Source organism: Callospermophilus lateralis, chromosome 9 (assembly GCF_048772815.1).
Source record: "Callospermophilus lateralis isolate mCalLat2 chromosome 9, mCalLat2.hap1, whole genome shotgun sequence".
Classification (NCBI taxonomy): Eukaryota; Metazoa; Chordata; class Mammalia; order Rodentia; family Sciuridae; genus Callospermophilus; species Callospermophilus lateralis.
This window is the reverse complement of record NC_135313.1, coordinates 18,838,955-18,858,132: the sequence shown is the minus strand read 5'-3', so window position 1 is coordinate 18,858,132 and position 19,178 is coordinate 18,838,955. Positions and strand designations below refer to the sequence as shown.

Here is a 19,178-nt window from a genome sequence, read left to right as displayed (position 1 = left end):
AACAGTTTCAGCCCATTTTTGTTTGTTGGTTTGCTTGATTGCTTGCTTGCTTGTTTTGCTCCAATGTCAGATGGGGCTATGCGTGTGACAGTGCTGATTATCCAGTTAGTGGGTCAAAGATCCAAGAATTCCACAGAAATGGTGGGGTTCCTTTCCGTGGAAACCTGAAGCTAGTCCTTGGAGGTCTCTTGGCACTTCCTCAGAAGGCTGGTGAGGGCCCTGAAGACAAAATCCCTAACTTCCCCACATTCTGTAGCTTCCCTCCAAACCCAGATAACATCTGTCTGGACCCAGGCTACCCCCACGCAACCTCGGGATGAGGGCTATTCTTTCTTTATGAGGGTGACATATCCTTTCATTGATGCTTCTCAGAGGTTTGAAGGGACAGTGATAGAGGAAGAAGTGTATGAGGTAACATGATGACGTGTCAGGAACTCTTTGCTGATCAGGCCACGGGTAGCCAGGATCTTGAGGAATCCATTGCGAAAATTTTGGCCAATGAAGGCATAGATGAGGGGGTTGAGGCAGGTGTGGAGGAAGCCCAAAATCTCTGTAGCCTCCAGGGCCCGGTCAATGTCACTGCGGCGCTCACAGGTCTCCTGTATTAAGTGGGTCCTCATGAGGGTGTCTGCGACCAAGACCAGGTTGTAAGGCAGCCAGCAGAGCAGGAAGACCAGCACAACAGCAAAGATGACCCTCATGGCCCGGTGCTTCTGCCCCATGTGGGCCTTAAACAGGGTGCGCAGGGTGAAGCCATAGCAGAACAGCATGACCAGCAGTGGTATGACAAAGCCAAAGGTCTGGGGCAGGATCCGCAGCATCATCCGCCATTTTGCTGTATCATTACCCAGGAACTCATAGCAGACTGGGCTGGAATTGGTAGAACTAAAGGCCTGGCGGAAGATGAAGAAGGGCAGGGACAGAATCAAAGAGAATCCCCAGATGCCCAGACATATGAACTTGACCAAGTGGCGCTTTTTGGTCAGTGTACGTGTGGCATGGACAATGGCCAGATATCGGTCCATGCTGATGCAGGCCAGTAGTAGAATACCACTGTAGAAGTTCACTTCCTTCAGGAGTGAGACCATCTTGCACAGGGGTGTGCCAAAAATCCAGCCCTTCTCCTTAGCAGCCGCCCAGATGGGCAAGGTCAGAGCAAAGAGCAGATCTGCCACGGCTAGATTCAGCAGGTAGACATCGGTGACTGAACGGTTGACCCGACTGTATAAGATGACCAGTATCACCAGGGAGTTTCCCAGCAAGCTCAGCAGGAACACCACAGCATAGATGACTACCACAACATTCTTGTTAAGCATCTCAGTGTCCAGGCTACAGGGGCTGTACTCTTCACCCAGAGGTGGCATGCCAGTGAAATTGAAATCATACTCAAGGAATGTCCACAGATCAGAGATATTCCACATGCCTTCTTTGATTTCAGCCATGGTTTGACCTAGTTGAAAGGTTAGAAGAAATGAGATTTAGTAATTCAGATTCAAGTGATTCTTAGGAAGGATGTGAGAACACTTATCAGGACAATTCTTGCTTCTCTGATGGTTTGGAAACTAGAGATTACTCCCTTTACCTCCAACTTGACCACCCAGTGTTACCAACCTTCCATATACTCTGAGGCTCAGCGTGAGCATGGGATAAGATCCAACTCGGAGAAGACACCTTTGCACTTGATTGGCCCGAGGACTGGGGAAACTCTACCTGCAGCTCCACCTCTTGCCCTCTTTAGCCTTCATCCTCTGCCATGTGTATGCATTCAGATGGGAAGTCAGGCTGGTCTTACTCACTCAGGAGAGGCCAGAATGCTGCAAAAGGGCAGGACGCAAGCCTGATCCAGTTGTCCCTTTCTACCTTATTTCTCCTCCTATGAGCTCCCAATTCCTGTGGTCCTCCCTGTGCCTTCAATTCACAAATCCGCTAGAAGAAACTGACAGCATCAAATTGCATTATGCTGAGTGCATGCTCCTCAACTTACAATGGGACTATATCAATCATTAGCTGAAAATATCATAAGTCAAAAATGCACTTAATACACCTAACCTACATCATAGCTTAGCCTTGCCTATCTTAAATGTGCTCAGAACATTACATTAGATGATTCTTGGGAAAATATCCTCTTGCACAAAGCCTATTTCGTAATAAAATGTTGAATGTCTCATGTAATCTAATGGATACCCTACTGAAAGTTAAAAAAAAAAAACACACACACAGAATGGTTGTGTGGTACTGTCACTTATTTTAAGCCTATCTTCAAATGAGTATTAAATATCTTGGTCCTCTGTCTAAAGGAAGTCTAAGCATTTGAGAGGACAACGTCTCAATCTCTTAAACATCCACAGAATCATTCAGCAGCTTTCAAATAGTTTTTTTATTGCAAAAAAAAAAAATTGTTGAAACTTCCCAGAAGCCCAGTATGTGAAATAGATCAAAGCTGAGCTGCTAGTGCAGGCCAAGGAGGTCATGTGCAGCTCTCTCCATGAAGACGGTCCTCACCACCCCGACCTCCTCCCCAGATCCAGGCCCTCCAGAGAACTGTCTGAAAACCTTTGGAAGTTCATCAGACTTGAAATGAGGTGAGCTGGCATTAGTGGCTTTCTCTTCTGTGACCTTGACTGGGATCTTTTACACCTATACATCTCCATTTCACATCAGCAAATTGAGGGAGATAGAGAAGGTACCTCTCCTTTGCTCCCACATTTAAGTTTCTAGGATAAGTTCAGTATGTTCTCAGTATGTTCTCTCCCTTCCAGCATTCGCATTCTCACAGAGGACAGAGTCATAGTAGTCTTAGGACAAACCAATGACTATCCAATTGAGGAACTGTTGACCTCTGCCCTATAAAAGGGCAAAGAGTACAGAGAAAGGACGAGAAGACTCCTTCTCACCAACTATGACCAAGTAGAAGGTCAGAACTGAATCGAAGGCACAGGGAGGAGGCGGGAAGCCAGGTAACAGAAATCCTCAGATTCCAGAGAAATAAATGCATATTCTACAGTAAAGTCAAACCAAGCCTCCCTAGCCCAAAGAAAGTCCTGAACAAACAGGCAGATTCTTACCTGAGGTACCAGCCAGGAACAGCCAATGCAGGAGCCTGTAACTCAGAGAAGACAACAGTGACTTAACATTTGGAAGGAAATGGATGAATAAAGGGAAATAGAGAAACCACATCAAACCACACCTCCCTCCTGAGCCCCACCCATGTCTGCATTTGGGGAACAAGATTAAGTCACAGAATTCCAGCACATCAGAAACTCCAGAGGTTCCTGTGTACCGGGCTGGAGTTAAGGTCTGTTCTCTGAGTTCTCCACTCTGTGGATGACCACTTATTATTGCCTTCCATTTCTTGAATTTAGTTCTATTGGTTTAATCCAAAATTCCCTAGTAGATCACCAATGTTCCTGACAAAAATAAAGACAAAAGGTTTTTTATTTTTACAGCAGAGGCTCAGAAGTTCACCCCCTAGGAGGGATTTGGGGCCAGCTCATGGGCAGGAGGCAGAGGACTACACTGAGTTCCTACTTGCATAGTAGACTTCTTTGGTGTGGCCTGGTGGAGTTTTGGAACAGAACCAACCCCACTCTTTTCCATAGCTGCTGTCAATGATTGGTTGGTTGCCATCGCTCTGGGGCTGGGGTCACAGGCCATTGGGAAGGCTGCTGGATAGCATAAAGACCACTGTGGTGGGGCCAATCATCTATGGAAGGTTTGGGCTCCATTTCATTGCTGCTCCTCTCTCCACAATGAAGGATGGATTCTCTGGGAACTTAGCTGAGCTTCCCCCAATGGCTGATGGCTGTCCCCAGGCTTTAGTCCTCTAGCACTTAAATCACTACTCTAACAGGAACCCTACTGTACTGTATTCACGTGTTGGCAAGCCAGGATTCTCCCCTAACCGGTGAGCTGTCAGAATGCAAGGACCTTCTCCAACTCATCCTTAGAACCTCTTCCAGGAAATATAGCAAGAGCTCAGCCAATGGCTGTGGAAGAAATGATTGTGGTCTCTGATCTCAGAGAGCATGGGTCACCAGCATGAGCCGGAGCATCTATCACTTAGGGTCACACACTCACACCTGAAGTCTGTATAAAAGCTTCCTTTCCACACAGCTAGCTGGTCTGGCTGCAGTGACGCTGCCCAGCCTCCTCTTTTGTCTAAAGATAGTCCCAATCTACATAGTATAAGTGTAAATCCTGCCCTTCCCGTAAACGCCAAATTTATCGTGCAGATGGTGCCTCCACTTCTGCCACTGGCAAGCATACTTTTTAAGCTAAATTGTCCTCTTTCTGGGTTCTTTTCACATTTATAAACATGGCAGGAAGTGTAAGGAGACAATTGCCCTGGAGTTACTCATACCCTGCTTTTACTGATGCTGGACTATTGGGATATGATGCCTAGATCTGAAAGGACTCAAAGTTGGGGTAGTTCTGGAAGGGAGAGGATGTACCCTATTAATCATCTAGGGAAAAGGAAGTTCCTGGGGCAGAAAATAGTGACTTCAGGCTGAGGATATGCTTCAGTTGTAGAGTGTTTGCACATATAGTGACTCAGGACATGGAAGAAAGAGACCATGGGACCTAGACTGCAAAAACATCTATCTAGGTGAACTCATGAACAAGGGGATATCCAGGCAAGATGGCGCATGCCTGTAATCCCAGTGGCTCTAGAGGCTGAGGCAGGAGGATCACAGGTTCAAAGCCAGCCTCAGCAACAGTGAGGAACTAAAGCAACTCAGTGAACCATGTCCCTAAATAAAATATAAAAAGGAGCCGTGGGGTGGTGGTGCATGCCTGTAATCTTATTGGCTGGGGAGGCTAAGGCAGGAGGATCTCAAGGTCAAAGCCAGCCTCAACAACAGTGAGGCACTAAAGCAACTCAGTGAGACCCTGTCTCTAAATAAAATACAAAATAGGGATGGGATGTAGCTCAGTGGTTGAGAACCCCTGAGTTCCATCTCTGGTACCCCCTCCCAACAAACACACACACACACTATATATATATAGATCATGTTCTTTATCCATTCATCTGTTGAAGGGCACCTTGGTTGTTTCCATAGCTTGGCTATCGTGAAGTAGAATAAATTGAACATAATCTTTCCTCCTAAATGAATACACAATCAGTAACTCCATATTATGTACAACCACAAGAATGGGATCTTAATTGGAATGGGTCGTACTCCATGTATGCATAATATGTCAAAATAGACTCTGTTGTCACATATATCTAAAAACAACGTGATGTGGTCATATATGATGTGGAATTACACACCATATACAAAAAGAAAATTTTTTAAAAAAGAAAACAAGTGGAGGCAATGGAGAAATTGAGGTTTTGCCACAAGGGGGCAGAAGTTGCTGGACAGCAAGAGACCCATTGAGAAAGATGACAGTCAAGAGCAGTTCTGAGTAAGCCCCACTTAGAAGTTCTTCTTTGTGTACAGTTCCCTTCTGCTTTTTCTAAGCCCTTGGTCAAATCAGTTCACCATGCCCATCTGTTTCGATGAATCCAGAGGACCTAGGGAAAGCTCTGGTCTCCCCTGGATCCTGGGAATAAAGGCAAAACAGCCCCTCAGGATGAGCCTGGTGGTGACAATAGTGATTGCTCAGTCTCTACCAGAAGACAGAGCTGGAGGACAAGGGTAGAAAAAAAATATTTCACTTCATGATAGGAAAGAGCGTCTCATGAGAGGAGGCAGAAATGAGCACAAAGATAAGCTTGGAACAAAATTTTACACACTTGAAAAGATTCCAGCAAATCTCGCCCACCCAACACATCTTCCACATTTCATTTTCCTCTTACAACTACTCCTCTTACACTGAGCCATTTTGTTCCTAATGGGAAAGCATTTTTCCATCCTAAGAGAGCACTTTGTGCCACCAAGATGACCTTTGATAGGTGCAGCCCAAATGCCAGTCAACTGTCAAAATGTGGGGATCTCTCTAAGATGCTACTGTTCTTTACCACTCTGTTTGAAATATGGAAAGCTTTACACTAGGTGGTGTAAGCAGCAGAGTGTGGCTGTAAAGACATCATTTTTGTCCCTGTGTCAGCTCTGATGCCCATAAAAACATCCCTTCACAATCTTCCAAAAGAATCCACTTATCTCTGAAGATCTCAGTGGAGGAAAGAGTGGGGGAAAGGGATCTCTTCCCTCTCCCTAAGACATTCCCATCATCACAGAGACAGCTTCAGAGGGCATGTGACCTCAGATGAGTCAATCCCAGCAAAGGTCAGCACGTTTGTTCACTGCTGGTGGAAAAGCAAGTTTGTCACCTTATAGCAGGCGGCAACTCAATACCATAAATGGGAATCCAGCCCAAGGACCAAAACCAGCCCACACAGAGGAAGGCAGAGCTGAGAAATGGGGCCAAGATCCTGAACGAACCATGACCCAGGGCCATCTTCTCTCTGTACAAATCAGTCACATGAGCCAGTAAATTCTCTTTATTGTTAAGACCTATTCAAGTTGAGATTTCTGTAACCTGCAAATAAAACCACTCCCAACTGAGAGAGTTGGAAATCAGAGTGATGTGGGATGAGAGGGAGGGGGCAGGAATATCAGTGAGTCAGGGGACAGAAAGGAGTTTGCAGCACCTGGCCGAGCACGGCCCTGGCCAGCTGCAGACCTCCCAGTCCTGACTGCCAAGCACCATGGAAGCTGGGGAAGGACCTTGAAAAGTGGACCCTGAGGACCCACCCGAGGGACCCCTCCTGAACAGATTCAGAAATCCCCACAAAGGACCCCAAAAGGCCTGCTTTGGAGCCAGACACACCATGATACAAATGCTGACTCTACGTTATGGGTTGGTGATCTTGGACAAGTTTGTTCACATATCAAAATATCAAGTATGGAGATAATCATACTTGATTCCCAGAGCTGCTGTGATGATGAATCGGGATCAGAGCACAGGACTTAGAACCAAACCACCAGATGCAAGGCCCAATTCAGTCCCTTGGGCAGCTGAGATGCTTCCTCTGAACCTCAATTTTCTTATCTATAAAATGGGAATAAAAGCTCCATGGGGTGACTATTGTTAGAATCTATTGGATATTTTTATGAATCACCAGAGGAGAGGAAGTTGAAGGCTCCAAATGCAGAGAAAGGAGATGAGAATGTCAATTACCCTAATATGATCAGTACATATTGTATTCGTGTATTGAAATATCACACAGTACTACATAAATGAGTACAATATTACATGTTAGTCAAAAATTTTGTAAATGTTTAGAAAGAAGGGAATGTTAATTACCCCAATTTGATCACTGCATGCTGTATACATGTATCAAATTATAACACTGTACCCCATTTGTACTGTCAAATTTAACAATAACAAGTAGGAGTTTATTCATTGGATTGGGATGAGCATCAACGTGTTAATACATGTAAAGTGCTTAACAGACAATAAGTGCCGCAGTCCGGCTGCAGCAAACTAAGGGGGGGGGGTGTACGTTGATACAGCAGGAGTAGGAGCCCTTTATTGTAAGACAGGAGTGGTATTTATACATTCCACACAGCTTATCTTAATTAGCATAAACTAGATACAGCAGTCAACCAATAAGGAATCTCTACACTTAATGGCTCGCTTTTGTTACTTCACAAACCACTCCCTCTGGCATTTTGCCAGGTGCCATCCTGACTTGTTTACAGACTCTTACAAATAAGCTGTCTTGATACACACCCCCCCCAGTCCTGTTGGAATAAGTATCAAAAACAGGGAAAATGCAGATCTTTGACCCTGCAATTCCATTTAATGTGAGAAGAGGAAGGAAAGAAAGAAGGGAAAGTAGGAGAGGGTGAGGAAGGAAAAGAGGAGAGAAGGGAGGGAGGAAGAGAAGGAATAGAGAGGGCAGGAGTGAGGAAAAAGTTTATCACAGGGTTGTTTATGATGATAAAACTTGGTGAGGGCATCAATGTCCTAAGAGACATTAACACTGGAGACACATATATATATATATATATATATATTTATTTATATTTATATATATTTATTTATATATACATATATATTATATATTATATATTTATATACATTATATTATATATTTATATTATATATTTATATATATTATAAATATGTATAACAGGACGTTGTGCTTCTGTTAAAAGTAATAATGTAATTATTATTGTAATGAAAAATAATAATGTAATATTGTAATTAGTGCTATGAAAAACTATAATAATGGAAAAAAGATTAATGAGCCAAATTTATAGTCTAACATTTTGTAATAAATATATGTATGTGGACGTCCAGGGTGAAAATTGGAAAAATAGTCCAACTATTATTAACAGTGGTTGTCTTCAGAGACTGACATTTGGTTTTTTGTTTATGTCTTTTGATATTGTCTAATTTGAAAACTGAGCATTACTATTGTAATCAGGAATATATATATACCTATTTTACTAAAAAACAAACAAATAGCACAATATGGCCACTTCCTAGAGCCACACTCAGATTTGCCTGTGCATCCAGCATCCAGCCTCTACCCCTTGGGCTCTTAACTCCTCACACGTGAAGTCCCCTGCAGTCTCCTCCCCACTGGCCTCCCACCCCAGGTCTCCACTGAGGCTGATTTTTCAGGCTGTGTCACTTTTCTCTATAAGAAGTTTTCTCTTCCACTGGACTGTAAGCAGTCAAAACTGGCACCAGCCTGTCAGGGACGGTGATGGACAAAGCATTCCTTCCTGTCTCCCTGCCCCTCCCTTCAAGGCAGAAATACATGACTCCAGTTTGCATTCCCCGTGCCCTGCCAAGTGTGTGACACAAGGAGTGGGCATGTGACCTACCCAGTCTCCCAGGGTTCCAGGCTCAGTAAAGCTCCACCCTAGGTTTTAATGCTCTGCAGTCGATGTCTTATAATTCCTAATAATGTTACTTTGGAATTTGTGTTTTGGAAGCGGAGCCTGATGGGACAGTGTTCACGCCCCTGTCCTGAGCCTCTGCTCCCAGTGCAGTCCTCTTGTTGCCTCGCTGGGATGAGGGCTCAGCCTCCCAGTCTCCCACTCCTAGACCACAACAACCCTCAACCCTGACACAGGCACTGGGAAGGTCAATGTCAGGGCAGGAGCATCCGAGACCCCCTGCACTTGCCTGTGAGTGTGCCGGTGCCCGGGGAATGCACCACTAACTAGCAAATAAAAAACACCGAGTCTGGTTAGGAGAAAGACCACAGAAGAAAGGAAAGAGCTTTCTTCCTGCCTTTTGAACAAGGGACCCATGTTTTCTTTCTGCAGTGGGTCCCACAAAGTATGCAGCCAGCCCTGATACTAGATAAATATTTGCTACATACATTGAATAAGGAAGGAGGGGCACGGAGCTAAATAGCAAAATGGGATTTTCATTTTAGCTCAGTTAATGCAACTCCTTCTTCCTAAATGCCAACATTCACGGACTCTCCACCTCTTAAACCCAGCATTCAACCCACCTGAAAATGCTATGGGCTCTCCCCCAAATAAATCCCTCTCCTATTTTCTCCCAGCTCTTCTGTCATGGCCTTGACCCCTGTCTTTAAACATGAATACATGTAACATTTAAATCAGGGAAAGCATATCTACCTCCTCAAACCTTTATCTTTTTGAGGGCTGGGTACTGGGGATTGAACCCACGGATGCTCTACCACTGAGCTACATTCCAAGCACTTTTTATTTTGAGATGGGTTGTCTCTGAGTAGTCCGGGTTGACCTCAAACTTGTGATCCTCCTGCCCCAGCCTCCCTGGTCACTAGAATTACAGGTATGCATCACCACGCCCAGCCATGTGTCCTTTATTTGTAGTGTACACGTTCAAAATCCTTTCTTCCAGCTTTTTTGGAACACACAGCACACAATCTTTATCTACAGTCACTCTGCTACATACGATGGCATTTCAGAAATCCTTTGTCATGCTGTCTTACTATAACTTAGTTCCCACTGACCAATCCCTGCCTCCTCTGCCCCCCACTAATTCTCCAGTCTCTGGTAACCACCATGTTACTCTCCATTTCTATGAGATCAACTTGACATTCCACATGAGCGGGATCATGTGGTCTTTGTCTTCCTGTGCCTGCCTTATTTCACTTAATATCATGTCCTCCAGTGTCACCCACCTTGTCACAAATGATAGGATTTCACTCCTCTTGGGGCTAAGTAGTATTCCCTGGTGTCTAAGTATCACATTTTCTTTGTCTATTCATCCACTGGTGGACCGTAACGTTGTCTCCATTTCTTGGCTACCAGGAATACTGCGGCGTGCACATGCAAGTACAGATGTCTCTTCAACATGCTCATTTCACTTCCTCTCTGTACTGTCCCAGTAATGGGAGTGCTGGCTCATATGGAAGTTCTATTTTTAATTTTTCCAGGAACTGCCATGCTATTAGTGATGGCTACACTAATTTACATTCCCATCACCAGGTGCCATGTTCCCTTTCTCCACATCCTTGCCCACACCTATTATCTTTTGTCTTTCTGCTAATTGCCATTCTAACTGGAGTGAGATAATATCTCATTGTGGTTTTGATTTGCAATTCTGCCATGCTGAGCATTTTTTCATTTATCTGTCAGCCATTCCTGCTTCTGCTTTTAGAAATGTCTATTTAGGGCTATTGCCCACTTCTTTTTTTTTTTTTTTTTTTTCCTTAAAGAGAAAGTGAGAGAGGGAGAAAGAGAGAGAGAATTTTAATATTTATTTTTTAGTTATTGGCGGACACAACATCTTTGTTTTGTATGTGGTGCCGAGGATCGAACCCGGGCCGCACGCATGCCAGGCGAGCACGCTACCGCTTGAGCCACATCCCCAGCCCAATTGCCCACTTCTAACTGGGTATTTGGTTTATTCTCTTTTGAGGGTGTGTGTGTGTGTGTGTGTGTGTGTGTGTGTGTGTCAGTTCTTTATTTATTCTGGATATTAATCTCTCATCAAATGTACAGTTTGCAAGTATTTTTTTCCACTCTGTAGTTTGTCTCTTCGCTTTGTTGGTTTTTCCCTTTGCTATGCAGAAGATGTTGGTTTGATGAAATCCCACGTCTGTTTTTGCTTTTGTTTCCTGTGGGTGTGGAGTCTTGTCCAAAAAGATCTTGCCCATTCCAATGTCCGAAATTGTTTCCCCTGTGCTTTCTTCTAGTAGTTTCATGATTTCCACTCTTAACTTTGATGTCTTTAGTCCATTTTGAGTTGGTTTTGGTAACTGGTGAGAGATAGGGACATAGTTTCATTCTTCTGCATGTGGATATCTGATGTTCCCAACACCATTTATCAAAGAGAACGTCTTTCCCCAGTGTGTGTCCTCAGCACCTTTCACAGGATCTATCGACTATAGGTGCGTGGGTCTCCCTGTGCCTCTCTATTATGTTCCATTGGTCTATACGTCTGTTCTTGTGTCAATATCTTGCTCTTTTGCTTTTGTTTTTGTTTTGTTTGTTTTGTGGTGCTGGGGATTGAACTCAGGCCTAGCCCTTGCTAGACAAGTGCTCTACCACGGAGTTCCATACCCAGCTCCCTTTTATTTTGAAAAAGTGTTTCACTAAGATGTTCAGGCTGGCCTTGAACTTGTGATCTTCCTGCCTCAGTCTCCCAAGTAGCTGGAATTAAGGTGTGTACCACCACACCTGGCTTATAGTATGTTTTAATGTCAAGTGGTGGAATGCCTCCCGCTTCATTCTTTTAGCTATTGGAGTCTTCGGTGGTTCCCCATGAACCCTAGGATTTTTTTCAAGTTCTGTGAATAATGTCACTGGTATTTTGATAGGGATTGCATTGAATCTGTAGGTTGCTTTGGACAGCATGGATCTTTTTTTTTTTTTTCTTTAGTTTTCAGCGGACACATCTTTGTTTGTATGTGGTGCTGAGGATCGAACCTGGGCCGCACGCATGCCAGGCAAGCGCGCTACCACTTGAGCCACATCCCCAGCCCGGCATGGATCTTTTAACAAAATCAATTATTCCAATCCATGAACATGAAATATTTTTCCAATTTTCTTTGTCCTCTTCAATTTCTTTCATCAGCATTTGTGTTGCAGAGACCTTTTGCCTCTTTGATTAAATTTGTTTCTAGGTGTTTTGATTTTTTGCAGCTATTACACAGGGAATGTCATTGTTATGTCTTTTTCCAGGAATTCATTATTGTGCATAGAAGCACTACTAATTTGGGGGTATTGATCCTGCAACTTGGCTGAGTTCATTTTTCAGTTCTAATAGCTTTTTGGTGAAACCTTGGGATTTTCTGTATATCAGATCATATCAAGTGTAAACCGTGACAGTTTGACTCCCTCCTTGCCAATTCAAATGCCTATTATTTCTCTTCTCTGATTCTTGCTAGAACTGAAATTTGTAAAGTTCATTTTAAGTAACATTACAGCAGGGAAACCTGGCAGGCACTCCCTTATCCATGTGAGGAAAGCTAACTTCAGCAGGGTGCTGTGTGGATTTCAGGTACCTCTGACATCATGTGACAAGAAGGGCACCTCACCTCTGCAGAATGTGTTCTAAAACTTTCGTGTAATTGTGAGGAAAACATCACCTGAAGCCAGATTGGGGGATGTTTTAGTCAGCTTCTTCATTACTGCGACCTACAGACCTGACAAGAATAATTTAGAGGAGGAAAAGTTTATTTGGGCTCATGGTTTTAGAGGTTCAGCCCATGGTGGGCCAACTCCCTAGCTCGGGGCTTGAGGTGTGGCAGAGCATCACGGAAGAAGGGCATGGCAGAGAAAAACAGCTCAGGACAGGCAACAAGGAAACAGAGAGCTCCACTCACCAGAGGCAGAATATGAACCCCAAAGGCACCTCCCCAGTGACCCACCTCCCCCAGCCACACCCGACCTGCCTGCGGTTACCAGCCGGTTCATCCATATCAGTGGATTGCCCACTGATGAGGTTACAACTCTCATGATGTAATCATTTTACTCTGAATAGGCTCTTGCATAGCCTCCCACAGGAGCTTCTGGGAAACCCTTCTATCTAAATTATAACAGGGACATCCTACCAGACATCTGGCCAGATGTTTCTGAAGATGCTGAAGATCTTAAAAAACAAGAAAAGACTGAGTGAAACTATTATAGGCCACAAGAAATTGGGGGAACCCAACAACTGAATGTCAGGTGGCACCCTGGGTTGGATTCTGGAACAGAAAGTGAAACACATGGAAAAACTGGGCAAAACCAACTAAAATCTGGAGTTTAGTGGTTTTAAAACTTGCCATCTATATTATTGGAGTTGGGTTTTTGTTCGTTTTATAGTCCTTTTGATTCATTGCTTGCTTTTTCTATTTTTGGTACTGGAGATTGTACCCAGAGGCACTACACCACTGAACTTCATCCTCAGCCCCTTGTATTTCTTATTTTAAGATAGGTTCTCACTTAATTGCTGATGCTGGCCTCAAACTCGCAATTTTCCTGTCTGTAGCTGATATTACAGACATGAGCCACCATACCTTGATTTTTTTAAATCAAGAAAAGCATTTTAATCTTGTCAAAGCTTATGAAAATAGTCCATGTGACATTTTTCCTTCTTAGATATATTAGCATGTATACTAATGGTTTTCTTTATCTTTTTTTTTTTTTTTAACCAAGGATTGAACCCAGAGACACTTAACTCCTGAGCTACATCCCCAGCCTTGCTTGTTTTTAATGTTGAGACAGGGTCTCATTAAGTTGCTTAGAGCCTCACTAAATTGCTGAGGCTCGCTTTGAATTTGTGATCCCCCTGCCTCAGCATCCCATGCTCCTGGGATAACAGGCACGTGCCACCACGCCCAACTACTAATGATTTTTAATATCGAATGGATGCTTGAATTTTTGGAATAAATTCCACTCCATTAAGAAAGTGAATCTGATAAAAGCTGAGGTCCTTAAATGGTCTTTAAGCCACCTCCCCCATGCTACCCCATCCCACCTCATTACCCGTCTGTATTTGCTTGCTAGAGCTGCTATAACAAAGTACCACAGACCGAATGGCTTAAACAACAGAAACTTATTCTCTCACTGTTTGGAGGCTAGAAGTCCAGGATCAAGGGGTCAGCAGAGTTGACTTCTTCTGAGGACTGTGAGGGACAATCACAACTGTTCCAGCAATCACACTCTCATGGTTTGCTGGCAACGGTGGCATTCCTGGAACTGTAGAGCATCATCCAGTCTCTGCCCTCATCTCCCTGGTGCATTCCCCTGTGGACATCTGTCTACGTCCCAATTTCCCCTTCCTATAAGGACACCATTCCTCTCTAATGTCCTCATCTTAACTAGGTACATCTACAGAGACCCTAATTCCAAATAAGGTCACGTTCAGATGTTCTGGGTTTAGGACTTCAACATGTGACTTTGAGGGGAAGGGACACCATTCAGCTCAGAATATCCCCTGGCAATATCCTCCCAGTTGGCCCCTTTATGGCTCCTCTCTTACCTGGGCATGGCGACTATCTGTTACCTGTGCTCTCTGTCCCAAAAGCTCTTCCTTAGATACCCTGCAGGCTACTTGCTCACTGCCCAAGTGCTTGCTGCACGCTACCTTCTCCCTGAGGCTCACCCTGTCCACCCGCTTACAACTGCACCTCCCCTGGCCTACCTGATGTCCCCTACCCTGCTCCATTTTAAATGTCTTTTCCCACAGCACCTATCACTTCCCCAAAAATGACATACTTCATTGGTTAACACATGGTCTGCTGCTTGCTCTCCTCTCTCTCTTATAGCAACTATAAGCATCAGGAAGACCAGATCCTTAACCATTTTTATTACTATATTCCAAATACTTAGGAGACAACTTGACAACTGGCAGGTTCAATAAAAATTGTTGCAAGTTGGGTGCACACCACAATCCCAGCTACTCAGGAGGCTGAGTCAGGAGGATCACAAGTTCCAGGGCTGCCTGTCTCAGGAAAAATAAATAACAACCCTGTCTCAGGAAAAATAAAAATAAATAAATAAATTATATATATATATATATATATATATATATATATATAGTGGTTGCAGAAGAAAAAAGTATGGATTCTGTTTGAGACTGGGAGACCCCCCACCCCTACCCTGGGTGACTTGTCCGTTTTTCTCTCACCTCCATTCTCTGGGAAATCACATAGGAAGGAAAACTCAGCCCACAGAGCCCTAAGAAACAACTTAGCAAAGCAGAGCTTTTCCTGCAACACCTGACACCAAGCAAGGGGAAAAGAAGAATCTACTCCTGGAGGCCAGGGGCTGTGGTTGGCGGACTAGTCCAGGAGAGGGCAGCATTGTCCTCAAAGTGAACCAAAAAACTGGGAGAGGCAGAGCAAATTAATTCACATCTCTCTCCTCAGAGAAGTGCTCCCGATGAGAATACAGCAACAGCCAGAATTTGAGCTGAGTTTAATTGAGCAACTGAACTATATCACCCATGGGCTCACTAATTACTCAGGTTGTCACGGGATTAGAGTATTTACCATTCCTGTCCCTGGGCCAACGCCCTTTTCTAGCCCCACAGATCTATCTTCCAGAAGATTCTCATCTTCTAAGTTACCACACATTTTCAAATGCAGCACATTTACTCTCAGGCAAGTGGTTAAAAGGCACACAGAATGCAAGATTTTTGGTTTTGCTTTGTGGCACTGGGGATTGAACCCAGGGGCACTTGACCAGTAAACCACATCCCCAGCCCTATTTTGTATTTCATTTAGAGTCAGGGTGTCACTGAGTTGCTTAGCACCTCACCTTAGCTGAGGCTGGCTTTGAACTCATGATCTTCCTGCCTCAGCCTCCTGAACCCCTGGGATTATAGGCCTACACCACCATGCCCAGCTCAGACCTTTTAAATACACACACACAGACACAGACACACACACACACACACACACACACACACACACACATATATATTCTGAGACAGGGTCTTACTAGGTCGCTAAGGCTGGCCTCAAACTTGTGGTTCTCCTGCTTCAGCCTCCGTGTCACTGGGATGACAGGCATGCTCCACTAGACCAGGTTCAGAACACGAGTTTCAAAGAACTAAAAATCTTTTCAGTATCCTTACATCTCACTTCTTCAAGAACGCTCAGGCTAACTACACTGCAGGGCTTAAGAGAAGATTATTTCCTGCAGCTCTGGGGCCTAGAAGTGCTAGGATGAGGGGGTCAGCCTGGCCAGGTTCTGGGAAGGGCGCCTCCCTGGCTCACAGAGCTCTGTCTTCTTCTTTTTTTTTTTTTATTTTTTAGAGAGAGAGGGAGAGAGAGAGAATTTTATTATTTATTTTTTAGTTCTCAGCGGACACAACATCTTTGTTGGTATGTGGTGCTGAGGATCGAACCCGGGCCGCACGCATGCCAGGCGAGCACGCTACCGTATGAGCCACATCCCCAGCCCAGAGCTCTGCCTTCTTGGTGTGTCCACATGGGGGAGTGGGGGGTGCTCTGGTCTGTTCTTCTAAGGACCCTAATCCCATCATGGGCCCCACCCTCATGACCTCATCTAAACCTAATTACCTCGCAAAGGCCCAACATCCAAACACCAGCTCATTGGGGTAGTTGGAGAATGTAGGGCCTTGACATATGAATTAATTGGGGGGGGGGGCGGGGAGAATACAAACATGTAATCCACAATAAGTACAGTGTCACTCTATTACCTACTCAGGAAGCAATGTTCCAGTAAGTGCTAACAAACTTTTATCTGTCTTTGATACAGGCTTGATTATTTTCTCTTCCATGCACCCGTCCGACCCGCGCTCTACCCTGCGGGCTCCACCGGCACAGCCAACATTCTGTCTGACAGGACTCAGCTGCCAAAGTAGTATCCTTGGTTGCAGCAAAAATAAACCCCACGGATGGTTATGGGGGTGGAACTGGGCAGATGGGAGACAGGTGGGAAGGAAACTTTTCATTAATAGCTTTTAATATTTTTTGAAACAAGTGCAATAGTTCCCATTTTACATTTTAAATGTAAAAACATTTATTTTAAGATGCGAAGTGGTAACTTAAGCAAGGTGGTGGGAGGTCTTGGGGCAGCGAGCAGCCCGCCTGCAACTCCAGCTGCTGCAGCCCTTGGCCTCTGGCTGCTGACTTCACTTCCACCCACAGAGCCAGAGGCCTTCAGCCAGCCCCAGGCAGCAGCTTTCTGGGCTTAGAGACGTCATTCTCTTCATTCCTTCTGTCCCAGACCCTGGTCTGCAATCAGCTCTGGGTCCTGTCTCTTTCCTGCCCCTGGTCTGTCTAGCTGCCTACATTCTCCATCCTTCCACCACAAATCAGGGCATCCTGTGAGAAGAGAAAATCACAAGGGCTGAGGGATGGAGGAAGGGAGAGATTAGGAGAGTTAGTCCGCAACCGTTGGCCGAGCCAATCAGAGACTTGCACATTCCTGAATGCATGTTCAAACTTCAACTCATATCCCACCACAACCCCCCCCCCCCGGATGCCAAGAATCCCACTTACAATCCCAACCAATCAGAAGCAATGGTACTTCTTTTGGACTACCGTCTGTCCCAAAATTGTCCTTCTAAAAGTTAGAAATCGATTCTAATTGAAATGAATGCACAGGCTTGATGGCACACGTCTATAATCCCGGCCTCTCGGGAGGCTTGAGGCAGGAGGATCAAGAGTTCAAAGCCAGCCTCAGCAATTTAGCGAGGCCCTAAGGAATTCAGCAAGACCCTGTCTCTAAATAAAGTATGAAAAAGGGCTGGGGATGTGGCTCAGTGGCTAGGCACCCCTGGCTTTAATTCTCAGTACCAAAAAAAAAAAAAAAAAAATTAATGCACAAAGACATAATCCCTTGAAGTCAAAGAAATTCATCTGCAGGCTGAATCAGGACTGTGGCATCAGGACTGGAAGAAGCCATTCCAGCAGGAGCCTGGATATATGTACATTAAAGTACACATCAAAAGTCTTATATATTTTAATGTGGTGCTGGGGCTTAAACCCAGGACCTTGAGCATGCCAAGCACTTGCATCACCACCGAGCTACATCCCCAGCCCAATGTCTTATTTTAAGTGAAAGATAAAGGGGATGACCTCAGGGCCATTCGGTGGGTGTCAAGAATCACTGCCAGGGTGAAGTTAAAACCTGCAGACTAAGTTCCTTTAGTGCCTAGGAAGGTGGAGAGGCACTTGGTGCAGCTTTGGAATTATATTCAGAGACAACAGGGCAGACAGGGCAGACAGGGAGGTAGGGGGAAGCCAATGTTAAACCCAGACTCTACAGACAGAGGCATCTCTGAAATGAAGGCGGTTACCGAGGGCTGGGGGTTCCATCCCCAGAGCTGCAAAAAAGTGAGGGGTGGTTTTCGAGCCATCATAGAACGCTAGCCAGAAAGAGGAGTAGTTCCTGGGACAAGTTCCTGCAATTTCCAGAAGCAAGGTTAGATAGCAATTGGGGAAATGCTCACTCGGCTGCAGCTAAGAGTTTTCTTATAACAGAAATTTGGGAAATGAAAACATAAGCTGTTTACGTTGAAACTACATTGGCTACAGATAAGAGGGGTGGACGAAGTGATTTTTAGGAAAGATGGTAATGTTTTCTGAATTTATGGAGGTTGGGATTGTACAGGATCATATATTTGTCAAAACCTTGTGACAATACATTTAAGATGTGCAGGGCTGGTAGGCATGGTGTCACAGGCCTATAATCCCAGGAATTCAGGAGGCTGAGGCAGGAGGATTTCAAGTTCAAAGCTAGCTGCAGCAATTTAATGAGGCCCTAAGCAACTTGGCCACACCATGTCTCAAAATAAAAAAAAATAAAAAGGGATGTGGCTCAGCGGTTAAGCACCTCTGGGTTCAATCCCTGGTATAAAAAAGAAAAAAAGAAGAAGATTTGTAGGGCTGGGGATATACTTCAGTTGGTAGAATACTTGCTTACTAAGAATGATGTGGCCCTGAACTCAATCCTCAACATTGGAAAAACAATTTTGTACTTCATTGTATATGAATTTTACATCAAAACTATACATAAATATTGATTTTTAATTAATGATATACTTGCTAATCTATTTAAGGAGAAATGTACTGCTTTCTGCAATTTACTTTGGAAAACATCAAAAAATGGATTAATGGATATAGGAATAGATGAATATGAGACAAAGTAAACAAGTCTAAGTAGTCGATATATTTAGATGTACACTGGAAAATTATTTCAACTTTGCTGTGCATTTGAGATTTTTCACAAGTGTTGCAGAGGGTCCGGCTGGCATTCAGTCTTGGCCGACTCCTCTAAACAGTGTATGCTTTCTTCTTTGCAGCACTC

At 44.4% G+C, this 19,178-nt stretch overlaps 1 protein-coding gene across 1 annotated transcript; it reads right to left on the bottom strand.

The window, feature by feature from the left end:
• Window positions 1-329: 329 nt before the first annotated feature.
• Window positions 330-3,120, bottom strand: Cxcr1 (C-X-C motif chemokine receptor 1). The gene is made up of 2 exons (XM_076866288.1): window positions 3,066-3,120; window positions 330-1,450 (listed from the first exon to the last, which is right to left on the bottom strand). Exon 2 carries the CDS (start codon window positions 1,440-1,442, stop codon window positions 369-371), a length of 1,074 nt encoding a protein of 357 aa, XP_076722403.1. The 5' UTR covers window positions 1,443-1,450; window positions 3,066-3,120; the 3' UTR covers window positions 330-368.
• Window positions 3,121-19,178: the final 16,058 nt, after the last annotated feature.